The sequence below is a fragment of the Lacerta agilis genome, chromosome 2 (genome assembly GCF_009819535.1).
Source record: "Lacerta agilis isolate rLacAgi1 chromosome 2, rLacAgi1.pri, whole genome shotgun sequence".
In the NCBI taxonomy this organism is placed as follows: Eukaryota; Metazoa; Chordata; class Lepidosauria; order Squamata; family Lacertidae; genus Lacerta; species Lacerta agilis.
The window spans coordinates 101,641,961-101,659,435 of NC_046313.1; the positions used below are offsets into that span (position 1 = coordinate 101,641,961).

Consider the following 17,475-nt stretch of genomic DNA (forward strand, 5'->3'; position numbering starts at 1 on the left):
TTGTGTGTTTCATGGGGGCAGCAACCTGTTTGGGGGGGTGTCTAAGTAATTTATGACTTTAAACGCTAGCACAAACACCTTGGATTTTGGAAGAAGGGCTAAATGAGTTCCAAAGGCAAGCCCAGCCTGTCATCTGGCTGCTGAATTTTGGACCAGTCGAAGTTCCCAATCTGGAAGTTACCAGAGAGCTTGGAGTACTGTGTTCAAGTCATCTCTGTCCAAAACAGGTACAGTGGTGCCCCGCTAGACGAATGCCTCGCTAGACGAAAAACTCGCTAGATGAAAGGCATTCGCTAGCGGAAGGCTGCCCCGCAAGACGAAAAAGTCAATGGGGCTGCCTCGCAAGACGGAAAAAAAAAATTTTCATCGCGAAAACCGCTATTCTGCCTTGGTGCTTCGCTAGACGAAAAATTCGCTATGCGAAGACACTCGCAGAATGAATTATTTTCGTCTAGCGAGGCACCACTGTAATTGCTGGCAAAACAGCTGGAGCTGAAAACAGGCTCTCCTAACCGCTGAGACCAGCTGGGCCTCAAGTGACAATGTTGGATCCAGGAGTGCTCCTCCCAAGCTATCAACCTGCTCTTTCCAGGAGAGTGCAACGCTGTCCAGAACAAGCTATTCCCCAACTATTGGGCCAAGAACTTGGGGACACATTAACACCTCGGTTTCAATTTGTTGGCTCACATCCAGACCATCGCTATTTCCAAATATCTGTCATATCAGCCGTGTCTCCTAATTCAGATGGAACACAAAGATAAAGCTGGGTGTCACCCAAATATTGTGACACTCTCGAAGACTGCTCCCAGTAGCTTCATATAGAATATTAAACAGTGTATGGTACAAGGTGGGATTCTGCACAACACCATAGGAAAACTGTCATAGTGTTGAACAGTACCAACCCCATAGCTACTGTTGCAAGAATATCAATAATATAAATGTTCATAAGTGTGCCAAGCAAAGAAGGCCACATGTTTGAGGCAGACAGTCCTGACACCATTTTGACTCCTGACACCATTTTGACTCTCAAAACTGACCAAATGTTTACCAAATGTTTCTCTGCAAGGAGGAAGGGGGTGAGGGAACCTTCCCATTGTCTCAGAAATTAAGTAATCACCATCTCAAAGGAATGGCCTGACTACCCAGGAAAGGCAATCAGATAAGACATTATCATATAAATTGGCAGGCAGGAGAAAAACAAACTTATCAGATTTCTGTTGAAATTTGTTGCAGAGACCGCCTTTTTGTGATGTAGGTATGATGTATTGGGGAAGGTGGTTCTGGGATACACCCCTCTTCTGTGACGTATATATGCTGTTTCTGGGGGTGGTCTTGAACTCCGGCAGGAGAAATTTCAAATGTCTATAAAAGGGCGGCCATGCCTTTGTTCTGGGTTCCTTCTTTGTTCTCCTGCGTGAGAGGAAGGACCCTGTTGCAACAGTTCAATAAAGACTTTGCTTCTCATTCTTCTCTGGTTGGCCTGTTATATTCTCCTACCGATGGAGGCCTCTACAAGGGCTCTTCTATACCCATAAGGGGAAAAGGGCCAGATTTTTTTGTTTATTACACTACTTTCTGGAAATGGCTCTGGAGTTTGGAGCAGAACCACTGAGGTTCAGTGCCCTCAACCCTCACCTCCTTGAGCTGTTCCAGAAGGAATTTAGGAGAAACACCATCAGACCAGGTTGGCTGACTGGCACCCCCGGATTCTGAGGTACAGTGGGGCAAAGCAGAAGGGGCGAGGGCTTTGATGCAACTAGCCCTATTCATTACCTCAGTAGACCTTTGCTCTCTCCCCCCCCCAATCACATATCCCCCAACACGTCCTGGCCAAAAACTGGGTCGCACATCTTCCGGGCCACAATCTCTCACATGTTTTGGCTCTGTGCTCTCATGTGAGGTCCCCCAAAATAGGATGTCTCGTTTTTATAAGGACAGTTGAGGGATATGTTGTGTATTGATTCAAGGGTTATCATATCTGTATTACTATTGTCTGTATTCACATTAGGGGAAAGCAACTGCCTTCCTGTTCCAGAAGGAACAGCTACTGTTGGTTCATTCAAGTTGCTGCATTTGGATCCTCAGTCTTATTGGTTCCCACCAAAAGGCAGCTTTGTGATTGCTTGAGATTGTTCCCTCCAAAATGTATCTTTTCTAGCCAGCCTTCTGTTCCTATAAATGTAGCTTCCCTCTCCTCAGTTCCCCAGTCTTGTTTGCCTGAATAAAGAGTGTTATGTGAAGAAGCTGTCTCCTGCCTGCTATGTCAGAGAGCTGAAATCACTTGCTGAATCACTATCCCCATGCTACAACAGGATATGCCATCACAGGGATGGCAGCCCCATTCTTCTCCTCCCACTGTCCTTGACACGTTAACCCCCTGGTTTTGAAATAATTTTTTTACTAAAGATTTTTTTGAATTACAAAAGAACATGCAATTAACCCCGCTCGACTCACAGTGGCAGAACACAGACAAAAAAAAGGCAGGTTGAACCACCTCAGTCGGAAACTACCCAAAGTGGTTGCAAACACTTTCCCCCTGTCTCTCACTCAGGGAGAGTAGCAGTACTACTACTAAGTGGCAGTATCTGTGTGGTGGACTTTTCACCTTTTGCAATGTCCTGGCGACTTGACTTGGCACAAAGGCTTGCGGCCTTGTTTCCTGAGCCTTGACAACTGCAGTTTCCAGAGCAGGTGACGCTTTTCATGGCAGGTGAACAGGTGGCAGCAAAAGAGCGGCCTGCTTAGTTTTTGCGATGCCAGGCTTGCTGTTAAAGGACACAAAAGCAGGGCCAAGAAAGGAGCGGGAAGCACTGCAGCGCCATAGCCTCGGTACACAGGCGCCGAAATCTTTTGTCCCTGCCATAGCTGTCTCCATGGCCACAAGCTTGAGGACACCTCAGCCGCCGGGCTGTGGCAATTGCTGAGTAAACAGCAATCTAAGAGGCCTTGTCACAGTACCAGGTAGAGCAGGTAGTTCCTCCTCAGTCTCTCCTAGCAACCACATCGTTCCTCCCCTTCCACACGGCAGTCGCCAAAATTAGGCAGAGAGGCTATGATGGGCAGGGGAGGGGAAGCCTCAGGGCTGAAAGAGTCAAAAGCAGTGCCATAACAGGGCAGGGGCGCAAAGAGCTCAATATTAACAGGGACTGCATACACATAATCCTGGGAGTTGTAGTTTGACTGCTCACAATTCCAGGCGTTCTTAACAAACTACAGTTCCCAGGATTCTTGGGGTGTGTGCTTTAAATGTATGGTGTGTACACACAGCCCTAGCTTAAATGTGACATCAGGCATGTTTTTTAAATAATCCCCCCCCCATTTAAAAAGGTCGTGGGATTTTGTTACAGCTGAGAGAACTATAGAGGGTGGTGGCGGAGGGAAGCGTTGCAGTTTGGCTTGGGACCTGAGGTGGAAAAAGCTCCAAAATTGGGACTCTCTTTTTTTTGCTTTCGAGGGAACAAGCTGATTTGTGCCAGCGCATGAGAGCCAAAAGCCAGAGCGCTGGACCCCCCCCCCAAAAAAAATATGGGATGTTCCAGGATCCAATCCGAAGCAGGGAATGGCTTCTAGAATTCCAGGGCGCCCCCCGCTTAGATCAGGACAGTTGAGCGGTATGAGAGAATTGGAAGTAAATTCCCTGTGACTGTAGTCTTCCTCAAAACCCTTTCTTTGAAGAGGTCTGGACACGCATGCCTTCTCTGGGAATGCAGCCTATGCCACAAATGAAACCAATTCCCCCATTTGAACAACCATGATAAGCTGAACTTCCAAGCACATGGTGTGGTGTGTGGCATGGCCCTGTCAATGATGCCAGCCAGCCAGCCAGCTGTGCCCTTCTTCTGGATACTCCATTCACTTACCCTCCCTCCCCGACCGCAATTTCTCAGAAGGTTAGTACCTACCTCAGAGCAGTGGACAGACTCCAGAATATTTGCAGGCTGAAGGCAGGCAGAAGGCAGGCACAATAGGATGAGTGGCAGGACCCAAAACCACATCTCCGCCATACGTCGTGAGCCAAGCACTGGCTCTACCCCACAAGTCATTGTGGGGATGGAGACGCTGCTCCTTTCATCGCAGAATCTGCCTTTGCACAGGACAAATTAGATCGTGCCTGAATAGCACAGCTGGCACGCAGCTTGATGTATATATTTCCTTGTTTCCACCTCCTGGGAGTTGGTTTCTTTCCAGCGTTTTATGTCTAAGGAGCTGGTGCAGGTGCTGGCAGGCAGGCCCTAGTAGGCCAGTGCAAAAGATCCAAGCTGAAAGATCGGGAAAGGTTTCCTATCCGAAAGAAAACTTGAGGATCCAAGGAACCAGCTCTCCACAATCCTCACGGCAACTCGTTTGACAGGGCTCAGCTTAGTCAATATCACTCCCTTTTTGCTACTACAGTACCAGAGAAATTGCGTCAAAGGGGAGTAAAGGTGGAGAGGGCGTTGCAGAAACTGGAAGTGAGGGCGAAGGACAGGATAGCCTGGGCATAGCGCCAGCAACCTAGTTTAAGAGAAGCCCCAAAGGGTATAAGGATTAAATGCGGGAAGAAGCATTCACAGCCAAGTTCAGAGCTGTCAGATTTCCTGAATGGCAACACAGCAAACCTGATTTGTTTATTTATTTATTTTTAGCAGAGGTTTTCCATCAAAGCTGACAAAGGAACTTGTTGGGTCTAACTTAATTTTTACAAGCAGACAAAATAAATTAAAAAATTGTCCAGTAGCACCTTAAAGGTAAAGGGACCCCTGACTGTTAGATCCAGTCACAGACGACTCTGGGGTTGCGGCGCTCATACAGCGGAAAGGAGCAACCAAGCATACTAAGACTCAAATTCTAGACTTTAAGAAAGCCAACTTCAGAAAACTTAGGGAAATGCTGGGTGAAATCCCATGGACAGAAATACTAAAAGGGAAGGGAGTTTATGATGGTTGGGAGCTTGTTAAAAGGGAGATATTAAAAGCACAACTTCAGGCAATACCAGTGAGACGGAAACATGGAAGGTGCCTAAAGAAGCCAGTGTGGCTATCTAAAGAACTTTTAATTGAGTTAAGATTTAAAAGGGATATGTACAAAAAATGGGAAAAGGGGGAAACCACCAGAGAGGAATTCAAACAAATAGCCAGTACGTGTAGAGACAAAGTCAGAAAAGCTAAAGAACAGAATGAACTCAGGCTTGCTAGAGAGGTTAAAAGCAACAAAAAGGGCTTTTATGGGTACGTCCGTAGCAAAAGGAAGAACAAGGAAACAGTGGGGTCACTTAGAGGAGAAGATGGTGAAATGCGAACAGGGGACAGAGAAAGGGCAGAACTCCTCAATGCCTTCTTTGCCTCAGTCTTCTCCAAGAAAGAAAACAATGCCCGACCTGAAGAATATGGAGCAGATGATTCAGCAGAGGAAACACAGCCCAGAATAAGTAAGGAGGTAGTACAGGAATACTTGGCTAATTTAGATGTACTCAAGTCTCCAGGGCCAGATGAACTACACCCAAGAGTATTAAAAGAACTGACAGAGGTCTTTGAATCTTTGAGAATTCCTGGAGAAAGGCGAAGTGCCAGCAGACTGAAGGAGGGCAAATGTTGTCCCTATTTTCAAAAAGGGGGAAAGACAGGACCCAAACAATTACCGCCCAGTCAGCCTGACATCAATACCAGGAAAGATGGGGCTCGTCAACCTGAGAAGGTAGCCCATCTAGGAGAAGGAAAACTCTGGTCTTATCCATAGGGGCTGGTGGCGCAGCGCACCAGGGCGCCGGGCCCCCCAGGGGCGCCCCGTGCGCCCACCGGCATACCGGGCTCCCCCTCCCCAACCCGCCCCGCCCCCAGGGGCGGGGTATAAATAATAATAATAATAATAATAATAATAATAATAATAATAATAATAATAATAATAACCTGATAAGACAATCAGGATGCCCGTCAGAGATCTCTCAATGCAGAGCATCTGGGCAAACAATGACAATTAATAAAAGGAGGTTCATAGATATAGGAGAGGAATCCCTTAAGGAACTTCCCCTGATTGCTACTATCTGCCTACCTGTTCTTCTCAGGCAAGGGGGGGTTAACGAGGCAGATGAAATAGTAGTAGTAGTAGTAGTAGTAGTAGTAGTAATAATAATTGTCAACAATAATAATTTATTATTTATACTCCGTCCATCCTAGAATCTTTAGGTGGCTTTGGGATTGCTCTCTTGTACTATTATAGACATGTGGTTTATGTACTTATGGATGTGTATTTACCTTGTGCAATTACCAACATTTATTCTATTTTTAAGACCTTAGAATTCCTATAAGAAAGGCAATCACCCAATAGCCCCTCTGCCACCGCAGAGCCAGAGTCATCCACGCCAGAGCCAGAGCTTGAATCAGAGCTTCCCGCGCACTAAAATAAAATAAAATAATAAAAAACCCAAATCCAGGACATTTGCTTTAAAATGTAAAATTCCCCTTGGGTGGGCATGTAGGACCCCCAAAAGAGTACATGTCCGGGAATTCCCAGACTAATAATAATAATAATAATAATAATAATAATAATAATAATAATTTTATTATTTATACCCTGCCCATCTGGCTGGGTTTCCCCAGCCACTCTGGGTGGCTTCCAACAGAATACTAAAATGCAATAGTCTATTAAACATTAAAAGCTTCCCTAAACAGGGCTTCCTGAAACCCTAGCCCAAATAAATGCGCTAATAAGCTTTCATACCAGTGGTGACCAGGAGTGCATAATGGGTTGCTTTTGTTAATGGGTTTTCCATGATAATGAAAAACCTGGATTAACTGGGGGCAGGGGAGTACAAGCTGGCATTTTGATAGTCACAACATTGCGAAAAGTCCCAGTACTCCAGTATTCACGTATGTATTTAGCAAAACTTGATTTCTGAAAAAGCCAACAGCCTCTAAGTGGTTTACAATAATATATCACAAAACACTACAATTACTGTATATGGTATATAAAAAAGGTGTTTGGAATAGTATAAAAGACTTAAAAAAACCAGCTAAAAAACAAAAAAAACGCATGTCACATCTTTGTGCCTTGCCTAACTGAAAATGTTCTAGGCAGGCCCCAAAAGGAATACAGCGATGGCACCTGCCTGATATCAACAGGCAGGGAGTTCCCAAGTGTAGGTGCTTTGGGGGTTTCTGCCCACCCATCTGCCATCAGACAGAGCTTGGATGCAGTGTGTTTTGCACTTGTAGATCTTCGGCAGCCATGCCCCCTCGCAGAGTCCTGTAGTTTGTATTTATTAAATAGTGGGTGGACATAGCAGACGACACAGTGATTCTCCAAGCAGCTCTGTTTTTTCTCAGGCTGGAACAGAACTGAACTGAAGGGCTCAGCAGCCTGCTTATATAGAACTCAGCTACAAGCAACAGTAACAACTTTCTGTAGTTACCCAATCCCTGAACATCACTTTCAATCCCTCATTTGCATGTGCAGACCTGAGTGAGAACTGCAGCAGAATGAACTATATACACACACCCCTAGTGGCCTAGGGTGAGAACTTCAACACATAACAGTATTGCTCTGTCCAGACCCGTTGATCCCAATGGCTCTAAGAACTAGTTTAGTACAGTGGATAGTGGATTTGATTGCAAGACATATGGCTTCATATTGGCAGTCTATAGAGTCACTCGGCAGTGTGGCAGTGGCTAGCCTGATTATTTCAGTCCTGGTTAATCATTCGTAAAACTGGATTCGTTACGATTTATCGCACAAGGTCACTAGGAGGTTCAAGATAAACATCCGTCAGTTTTTCAACCAATGAAGCTGTTCTTATCATGTGGCATGCTATTCACCCTAATTAAACAGCAGCAATAAATTGACAAAATAAATCCAAACATTGGATGTGACCACAACATGCTGGAAGAGGAAGAAAGAGTCGGCCGGTATGGTGGCCCTATGAGCCATCTGCTCTGGGCTTCATCCACATCAGACTATTGATTAAGACACACTTATTAAGGAGCTTAATTTAAAACCAGTTTCCAACTGGCTCCAGCAGTGGGCCAGGTGGGGCACTGGCTGAGGGTCCAGGAGTTCAAATGGGCCCCATACTGGCTCCAACACAACCTCACCAGTAGATTTTTAAAGGGTTCGCCAATCAGTGTGACAGCCTGGACCCTGTGTTTTAGGGGACTCTATGCTCTATGCTCTTGCCAACCTAGCAGTTCGAAAGCGTGTCAAAGTGCAAGTAGATAAATAGGTACCACTCCGGCAGGAAGGTAAACAGCGTTTCCGTGCACTGCTCTGGTTCACCAGAAGCGGCTTGGTCATGCTGGACACATGATCTGGAAGCTGTCTGCAGACAAACGCCGGCTCCCTTGGCCTACAGAGCGAGATGAGCACGCAACCCCAGAGTCGTCCGCAACTGGACCTAATGGTCAGGGGTCCCTTTACCTTTATGCTGTTAATAGACCCAATCGGCTTGTTGTGGCTACTGCTGCCTAGAAGCAGGCAGTCTCTGAGAACATGCCACTGGAGGTTGCAATGACTTACCCCTCAATAACTATATTATGCAATCAGGCAGATAGCCATGTTGGCCTGACGTAGACGAAATAAATAAATAAATAAACAAACAAATAAATAGTCCAGTAGCTGGGTATGCACACAAAAGCTTATACTCAGAACAAACTTACAGTTGGTCTCTAAGATCTCCTGACAAGACAGAAGTACTGTTTTGGGGGGACAGGAGGTGGGCAGGTGTGGGGAACTCCCTGGTCCTGAATGGGGTAACTGTGCCCCTGAAGGACCAGGTGCGCAGCCCGGGAGTCATTTTGGACTCACAGCTGTCCATGGAAGCGCAGGTTAATTCTGTGTCCAGGGCGGCTGTCTACCAGCTCCATCTGGTATGCAGGCTGAGACCCTACCTGCCCGCGGACTGTCTCGCCAGAGTGGTGCATGCTCTGGTTATCTCCCGCTTGGACTACTGCAATGCGCTCTACGTGGGGCTACCTTTGAAGGTGACCCGGAAACTGCAATTAATCCAGAATGCGGCAGCTAGACTGGTGACTGTGAGTGGCTGCCGGGACCACATAATACCGGTCCTGAGAGACCTGCATTGGCTCCCAGTACGTTTCCGAGCACAATTCAAAGTGTTGGTGTTGACCTTTAAAGCCCTAAACGGCCTTGGTCCTGTATACCTGAAGGAGCGTCTCCACCCCCATCGTTCAGCACTGAGATCCAACGCCAAGGGTCAAAGCTACAGGGAACCAGGCAGTGGGCCTTCTCGGTAGTGGTGCCCGCCCTGTGGAACGCCCTCCCATCAGAGAGATAATTTAGGAAATACCTGAAAGCAGCCCTGTTTAGGGAAGTTTTTAATTTGTGACTTTGTATTTTAATGTTTGTTGGAGGCTGCTCAGAGTGGCCGGGGAGACCCAGCCAGATGGGTGGGGTATAAATAACAAATTATTATTATTATTATTATTATTATTATTATTATTATTATTAGGTGCTACTGGACAATTTTTTTATTTTTTATTTTTATTTATAATTTTATTTTAATTTATATTCTGCAATGTAACTTTGATGTAGCCTAGCATGTATTTGTTTATATTTACGACCTGAGCATTTCGTGTTTGAAAACATTGGGGTTGGGGGGGCAAGATCACACATCCCAATACATACTATATTTTCTTTCATCTACAATGTTCTTCGTGCTAAGGAGGCATTTATGCAGCACTGGTATATTATATTATATTATATTATATTATATTATATTATATTATATTATATTATATTATATTATACTTTACAGAAATAGCTATAATGCAAGGCTTGCTTTGCAACATTCTTCCCCTCCCTCCCCCCCCCCACCCTTGTTTAGGCTGAAATCTTCATCCCATTTACCTGGGATCAGTGCCACTGAATTCAACATGACTTGCTTGTGAGAAGACGTGGTTAGGATCACACTTTTATGTATCTTCCTTCGTGGAGAAACAAATTGGTTTTGCGTATGCCTTCATTTACATAGTAGGCAGGTGGAGCATGAATAATTCTAGATATAAAACTGCAGTCTCTTAAGAACCTGTGCAGTATCCGGCTCATATGTGTGTACATTTTATATATATGCATTTGTTGTTTGAAGTGATATAGGATCCTGTTTTGTTAAAGAAATAAGGCTTTCAGAGGCTACTAGCCAGAATGGTTATGCTCCACCATTGGAAGCAAAATGCGTCTTGTTTATCACCAGTGGGAATCACCAGGCAAGGAGCACAGTTGCACTTGGTGCCTGCGTGCAAGTTTCCCATTAGATCATTTGGGAACAGGATGTGGCAGTAGATAGGTCTTTTTATGTTATGGATGTTGTTTTTTCAAATATCTGCCACCAGGGCTGTGGGAGACACCAACAGCAGCCACCCAGGGAGGACTAACATCCAGGAGATTCAGCCACAGAATGGCATTTGTTGGAACATTGGAGAACAAGGGGAGGGGGCTCTCATATATACCTTTGTCCTGCTGTGGCAACTTCTGTATCTACTTTACTGTGTTTTATATGTACAGTACACCCGTAATACAAGGGATGCGGGTGGCGCTGTGGTCTAAACCAGTGAGTCTCTTGGGCTTGCCGATCAGAGGGTTGGCGGTTCAAATCCGCGCGACAGGGTGAGCTCCTGTTGCTCTGTCCCAGCTCCTGCCAACCTAGCAGTTTGAAAGCATGCCAGTGCAAGGAGATAAATAGGTACTGCTGTTACGGGAAGGTAAACGGCGTTTCCGTGCGCTCTGGCTTCCATCACAGTGTTCCACTACGCCATAAGTGGTTTAGTCATGCTGGCCACATGACCTGAAAAGCTGTCTGTGGACAAATGCCGGCTCCCTCAGCCTGAAAAGCAAGATGAGCGCTGCACTCCATAGTCGCCTTTGACTGGACTTAACCGTCCAGGGGTCCTTTACCTTTTCCTTTTTTCACACCCATAATTTATGCGGGGGTTATGTGCCAGGGATCGCGCCTAAAGCCAAAATCACATACCGGTATCTATCTATCTATCTATCTATCTATCTATCTATCTATCGTGGGTAGGAATGTTATTTTCACTCTTTTTTAACACACATAAAGCTGAATGCACACAAGTTAAATGCGTGCAAGATGTGTATTTACTATATTCTAAACTGCCTTGAGAACTTTGGTCAGTAGGCAGGGTATAATTTATTTATTGCTTAATTAATTTTTTTATGCTGCCTTTCACCCAAAGACCACTGCGTAGTTCACCAGGATAGGAGTATAAATACTCCTAAACAAAGAAACAAACTTTTATTTTCATACTTTGCCTGTACAAAAATGTCATCTCCAAAGAAGGAAGTGTAAAATGACAGAACAGCAGAGAGACACAAGGGTTATTTTTAGATGCATGGGAGTGGAGTATCTACTGAATAACGAGGAAATGACAAGCATCATTTTGAAAAAAACAAAATCAAAAATTCTTTCCAGTAGCACCTTAGAGACCAACTGAGTTTGATTTTGTTTTGACTATGGCAGACCAACACGGCTACTCACCTGTAACTGGAACTATGGAAGGCATCATTTTGAAAGTTCGGCATTTCACATTGTTTTCTTTTTGGCAAGATGACTTGAGATCTGTTTTACAGTGGTACCTTGATTTGCAACCGTTTTGGATTACAACCGTTTTGGATCACAACCACGTCAAACCTGGAAGTGCGTGTCCCTTTTTTTATTACAACCCTTTAAAAATTATTATTACAACACATTTTGGGGGGGAGGCCCCATTGGCGAAAGCACACCTTGGGTTACAACCTGTTTTGGTTTACAACCGGACCTCCGGAACAGATTATGGTTGTAAACCAAGGTACCACTGTACTTCGAAAGAGTGAAGCCAAGAAGGAGGGGTAAGTGTGGCCTGAGGAAGAAATCAAGGGGCCCACTGACACCCTGCGCCCAAGGGCGTCAGTTACCGGTATACTACAGGAGGGATGGAAAACTTCTGGCTCTCCAGGGGCCATTGGATTACAACTCCCATCATCCCATTCTGCCCGAGGCTGATGGGAGTTGTAGTTCAGCAAACATCTGGAGGGCCCCCATTTCCCAACCTCTGTACTAGGGGGGAGAGAGTTTGGTTTAAAAGGTTATTCTTTCCCACCTGTACGCTTCTGTTTGGCAAAAATCAAGAGAAGCAATCAGGACAGACTGGCGCCTGGTGCCACCACACCCTCAGTCACCAGCAGCAAACAAAGGTCTTTTGAGCTACGGGCAGCACCGCTAAGTGTGTGTCACATAGAAACCATGTAACTTATTGTGTCTTCTGTTTACATCTGCAATCTACACCTACAAGGGCTTAGAGGAGATGCCAATAACATAGCTGTCAACTTTCGGATCTGAAAATAAGGGATCAGCAGCCTCACCTGACAGTCACATGGCAGTGGTGGGCGGAGCCAGAAGCAAAAGTGGGCGGAGCAGCTAGAATGCGCCTCGGCCGTCGCTTTTGTGTGGCGGGCTGGTGCTCCAGCGTCGGCGCTGCGCCCGTCCCGTCTGCTCGCCGCTCCCTCGCCCGGCTGTCTCAGCAGAATGCTCCACGTGCCGCCCGCCCACCCGCCCCGTTGCGCCCTTGTGGGCTTGTGGCGGCCACCACGGGCAGGCAGGCAGGCAAGCAAGCAGTCCCTCTGGCGAGCAGAGGAGGGCGAAGCAGGCCAGCCCGCCCGCCCGCCAAGCGAGAGGCGCGCCCGGCCCCTGAAAGCGCTGCCGGTTTCGGCGCAGCAGCCAGCCAGGGAGGAGAGAGAGAGAGAGCGCTTGGCCGGGCTGCCGACAGAGCGCTCCCCCTAGCGGCTTCTCGCTCACTCTCCTGGCTCTCCTGCTCCACTTGCAGCCGAGGGAAGCGCCGACGGCTTGTCTCTCCTCCCCCCGGGCATTCCCGGCCCTACTCCACCTCCACACAACCCGGGAATATACGGGTTTTTGAGGCATCCGGGAGAGGAGCGGGAAACACGTGTAAAAACGGGGGAATCCCGGCCAATACAGGAGACTTGACAGCTATGCAATAATTCAGAAAGCAAGCATGTGGTACGTTTTACTATCAATTGAAAACAGGTGCTAACACACCCTGCCCCACCCCCTGGCCGTGGCTGGTATCACCATCAAAAGCTGTAATTTAATGTTCATTGTGAAGACTTGTTTGTGATACCTCGGTGACACGTCTGCAAGCTTAATAAGTTCTGTAACACATAAGCAAGTTATGTGTGCATTGCAACAAACACAGGTCTCAATCTGCCTTTTCAACGTTGAATGGTATTGTATGTACACCCCAAGCACAGAAGTGATCTATATATCAAAGATGCATGCGCGTTTTTAAAGTAATTTTTATTATCGTATTCCAAACAGGGGGGGAAAGAACATAAGGATTCATATAAAAGATACCCCCCAACACATTCGACAAACACACGACAAAACAAAAAAGTGTTCCCTCAACGTAATCCTTAGTGACATGCTTGCTTTGTATTTATTCGGACGAGAGGCAGGTTGGTGACCAGAACAGGTAGCTTGATAGATTTGTAGTTATTTAATCGTATATTCCTTAATAGCTTACCGTTGGGCAGAATGCTGCCTCCATAATTCCCCTCATATATTCACAAGTTAAATTGCTAGAGAAACCCGCTTTTAAAATGAAAGCAGAAAATGCAGAGAGTGGAGGGGGGGCAGGTTAGTTCTGCAGCTACAGCCTTGAAATGACCTGCCGGTGAGCAGTTTAAGGTTTCCTGTTAGCCAATTCAGTTGCAGTAGGGTCGATATGACTGTCCTCCAGAGCACTTCTCTTGGGGGTATTGCAGCATCACATAAATTACTCATGGCAAGACACGACTCCAATATTGCACAGCCCCTCTTCTGGCGCCAATGCCACACAGCGCGGCCTCCTGACCTTTCCTGTGCCATGGCTGGCATTAACTTGCACCGCACTATCATTTCCATGGCAACCGTTTCCATAACCGCTGTGCGAGACGAGGCCTAGCCGGTGGAGAAGCCTCCAACTCGGCCAAGTTTGGCTGCTCTTTTTTTGTAGCATTGGGCTTCCTTATCAAGCAGAGCAGCCTCTCCTTTAGCTTAGGACAACGAATTTGGACCTTCCTTTTTCACATCCGCAGACCTAGCAGGCTGCAAACGCCTGGCTTCCTAGGTCCTGTAACGGGGGAGAGCCCCATTTCACAACCCCACACGTTCTCCACCGGGATGCGTGTCTCTCCTCAAGTGTAGCTGCTCAAGCGCAGCTCGGCCTGCGCAGTTTGGGATGAGGAGCGAAAGGGACCAGGGAGCTCGCAAACTTCTCCGTGGCCGACCTCCAAGGCTGATGCCTCTGGCTCTGCGGAGCTTTCTTCCTCTCGGCCTTGAGCAGGCGGCACACCAGGGCCTTAGCGCTGGCGCGGAGCCATCTTGGAGCTGAGCTGGAAGGGCCCTGAAGCACCCTGACCAGGCCTGGCAGTTCCTGAGGCAGGCGGTATCGAGGAAGGAAGTGCAAGGCCCGGGGGATATTGCGCCGGCCGCACAGTTTGCTGAAGTAGGCGATGACCCAGTCGCCCTTTCCTCGCACGGCCCCAGTCCCCCCCTGCAGTTCGCCTTTCAAGCAGGCCATGGCTGCCCCAAACAGGTCGTGGGGCTCCGGTGCCTTCGCGCCGCCGCACCTGGCGGCCTTCCCTTGCCACAGCCCGTAGGCGCGGGCGCTGCCGACGCTCCACAGCAGCAGGACCTGGCCCTGCTCCCGGCTGACTTGCTCTCGCTGGGCATACACCCAGGGCAAGATGCCCAGCCGCCCCACGTGGCCCAGCTCCCAGAGGTCCAAGAGCACGGGGCAGCCCAGGGCCGAGCGCAGCAGCGCCGCAAAAGCGCACACCAACTGCTTGTGCTCCTCCGAGTCAGGGGAATAGATCAGCAGGATGGGGCGGGAATGGCTCTTGCCCGGTACGTCTGGGGAGAGAAGGGAGAAAGCGGAATCAGGAATGCTTGTCATAAGAAGGCGCTGCTCCTTGACAGGGACTTTCGAGTGGTGGCTCCCCAGCTGTGAAATGCCCTCCCTAGTGAGGTGCAACCTCTCTCAGTCATCATTAATTTTTCAGGAGGAATTTGAAAGCGTTCCTGTGGTGGCTGAGAGGATACTGTTCCTGGCCAACCTTCAAGATCATTGAATAGAAATAGGGTTTTAATTGATTTTAGAATATTTTAAGCAGAGGCTGGGTGGCCACCTGTCATGGATTGCTTTAGTTTTGATTCCTGCACGCCAAATGGGGTTGGACTAGATGACCCTCGGGATCCCTTCCAATTCTGTGATTCTGTTAACGGCTTTTTAGTTGAGTCGCACTTGTTTTCAAATGTTTTTGACTGCTTTAGAATGCTTTTACTTTATCTGTAAAGTTGTCTCATCTCTTTGCCACTACGGGCTCCTTGGGGAGGAAGGGTGTGGCATGAATCCAATAATAATAATAATAATAATAATAATAATAATAATAATAATAATAATTTATTGTTTGTACCCCGCCCATCCGGCTGGGTTTCTCCAGCCACTCTGGGCCGCTTCCAACAAAATATTAAAAATAGAATAAAACATCAAACATTAAAAACTACCCTAAACAGGGCTGCCTTCAGATATCTTCTAAAAGTCAGGTCGTTTATTTCCTTCACATCTGGTGGGAGGGTGTTCCTTAGGGCAGGTGCCACAACCAGAGATTAAAATTACGTTAAAACATAAATAATAAAGTTCTTAGGTTCCTCCTAAATGGGGGCTTGCCAACCACGAGCTACAACGGATCGCCAATTGAGGCTGGGTGTAGCAGTACGAACCGCCAGCGACTATGAAATAGCCCTTCCCAGCAGATCATGGGAATGACAATGTCTGGTGTTTATTCTATTTCCATCATCCTGCTTTAGCTGAGACAAGTGTCCTGATCAGAATGCAGTCCGCTCCTGGTTGCACCATGAAATCATACTTCAATGGAGAGCAAATGGAGGCTCTGGTAATGATAAGCTACTAGAGCAGAAATGAAAATAAAAGCTGGATGCTGAGAAGAATGAGCCATTAATAGAGGCTTTTAACTGCATGGCCTGCAGACGTTTGCTTTATGTTGGTACAGAAAAGAGCCTTCTCTGTGGTGGCACCTCCCCATGGAGATTGGGCAAGCACCAATGTTGGGTGCTTCTGGCATGCTTTGAAAACATACCTATTTGCCCAGGCATTCCTTGGCCATTAATGCCAGTTTTTAGCACCCCAATTACTGTAACTGATGTTAATATTTTACTCATATGTTTTTATGGGTATTTTTTCAGACTTCTTTTTATACTGTCATTGCTTCTTGGTTGTAAACTGTTTTGGCACTCTGTGGAGTGAAAGGCACTACAGAAATAGTTTCATAATTGAAATGAATTAATGAATCAGTAACTTTGTCCTGCCATATTCTTTCAGGCAAGGAAAAACAGACCTGCATAAGAGTAGATGGACTAACATTTTTACACACAAATGCCACCACGTGGTAAGAATTGTTTTTGTCATTCTCAGCCCATCTTTTCTGAAAAAAACATTGAAGTTTTTCTTATGTTGCTTTATGAAACATTATGTATACTTATGGTGTTAAACAATAAGAATGGCTGTAATTTAGGGCAATTCCTAAATTTGCCCCTATCTCAGAGGGAGTCTTTGAGAAGTTTTTGGACTACAACTCCCATCAACCCCAGCAAGCATGGCCAATGGTCAGTACGGATGGGAGCTGCAGTCCCACAAAAATATTTGCAGGGAACCTCTGCCCTATGTGATGAAATACAGAGGATGCTACTGCTCTGACACTGTCTCACCACACGGGACTGAATTACTAGAGTGTGTTGCCTTTCGGGAGTGGCCGCCGAGACCATATAACACCGGTCCTGAAAGACCTACATTGGCTCCCAGTACGTTTCTGGGCACAATTCAAAGTGTTGGTGCTGACCTTTAAAACCCTAAATGGCCTCGGCCCAGTATACCTGAAGGAGCGTCTCCACCCCCATCGCTCAGCCTGGACAGTGAGGTCCAGCTCTGAGGGCCTTCTGGCGGTTCCCTCACTACAAGAAGTGAGGTTACACGGAACCAGGCAAGAGGGCCATCGCTTCAGTGGCACCCGCCCTGTGGAATGCCCTCCCATCAGATGTCAAGGAAATAAACAACTATCTGACTTTTAGAAGACATCTGAAGGCAGCATGGTTTAGGGAAGTTTTTAAGGATTGATGTTTTATCGTGTTTTATTACAGTGGTACCTTGGTTTACAACCATAATCCGTTCCGGAGGTCCAGTTGTAAACCAAAACAGGTTGTAACCCAAGGCACGCTTTCGCCAATGGGGCCTCCCCCCCCAAATTGGTTGTAATCCCCCCCCAAAAAGGGACACGCACTTCCGGGTTTGACGTGGTTGTAATCCAAAACGGTTGTAATCCAAAGTGGTTGCAAACCAAGGTACCACTGTATTCTTTTGGGAGCCACCCAACAGTGGCTGGGGAAACCCAGCCAGATGGGTGGGGGTATAAATAAAC

The 17,475-nt window shown here is 46.9% G+C and overlaps 2 protein-coding genes across 2 annotated transcripts in view; both read right to left on the reverse strand.

Annotated features, from left to right (window-relative positions):
- Positions 1–4,544, reverse strand: part of IL17RC (interleukin 17 receptor C) — a 34,704-nt gene extending 30,160 nt beyond the window's left edge. Inside the window, exon 1 of the mRNA XM_033141405.1 lies at positions 3,903–4,544. Coding sequence (XP_032997296.1) covers positions 3,903–4,043 — 141 coding nt within the window. The 5' untranslated portion in view covers positions 4,044–4,544. The remainder of the gene's footprint in view (positions 1–3,902) is intronic.
- Positions 4,545–13,297: 8,753 nt separating this feature from the next.
- IL17RE (interleukin 17 receptor E) overlaps positions 13,298–17,475 on the reverse strand; it is a 30,841-nt gene continuing 26,663 nt past the window's right edge. Inside the window, exon 16 of the mRNA XM_033141406.1 lies at positions 13,298–14,893. Coding sequence (XP_032997297.1) covers positions 14,190–14,893 — 704 coding nt within the window. The 3' untranslated portion in view covers positions 13,298–14,189. The remainder of the gene's footprint in view (positions 14,894–17,475) is intronic.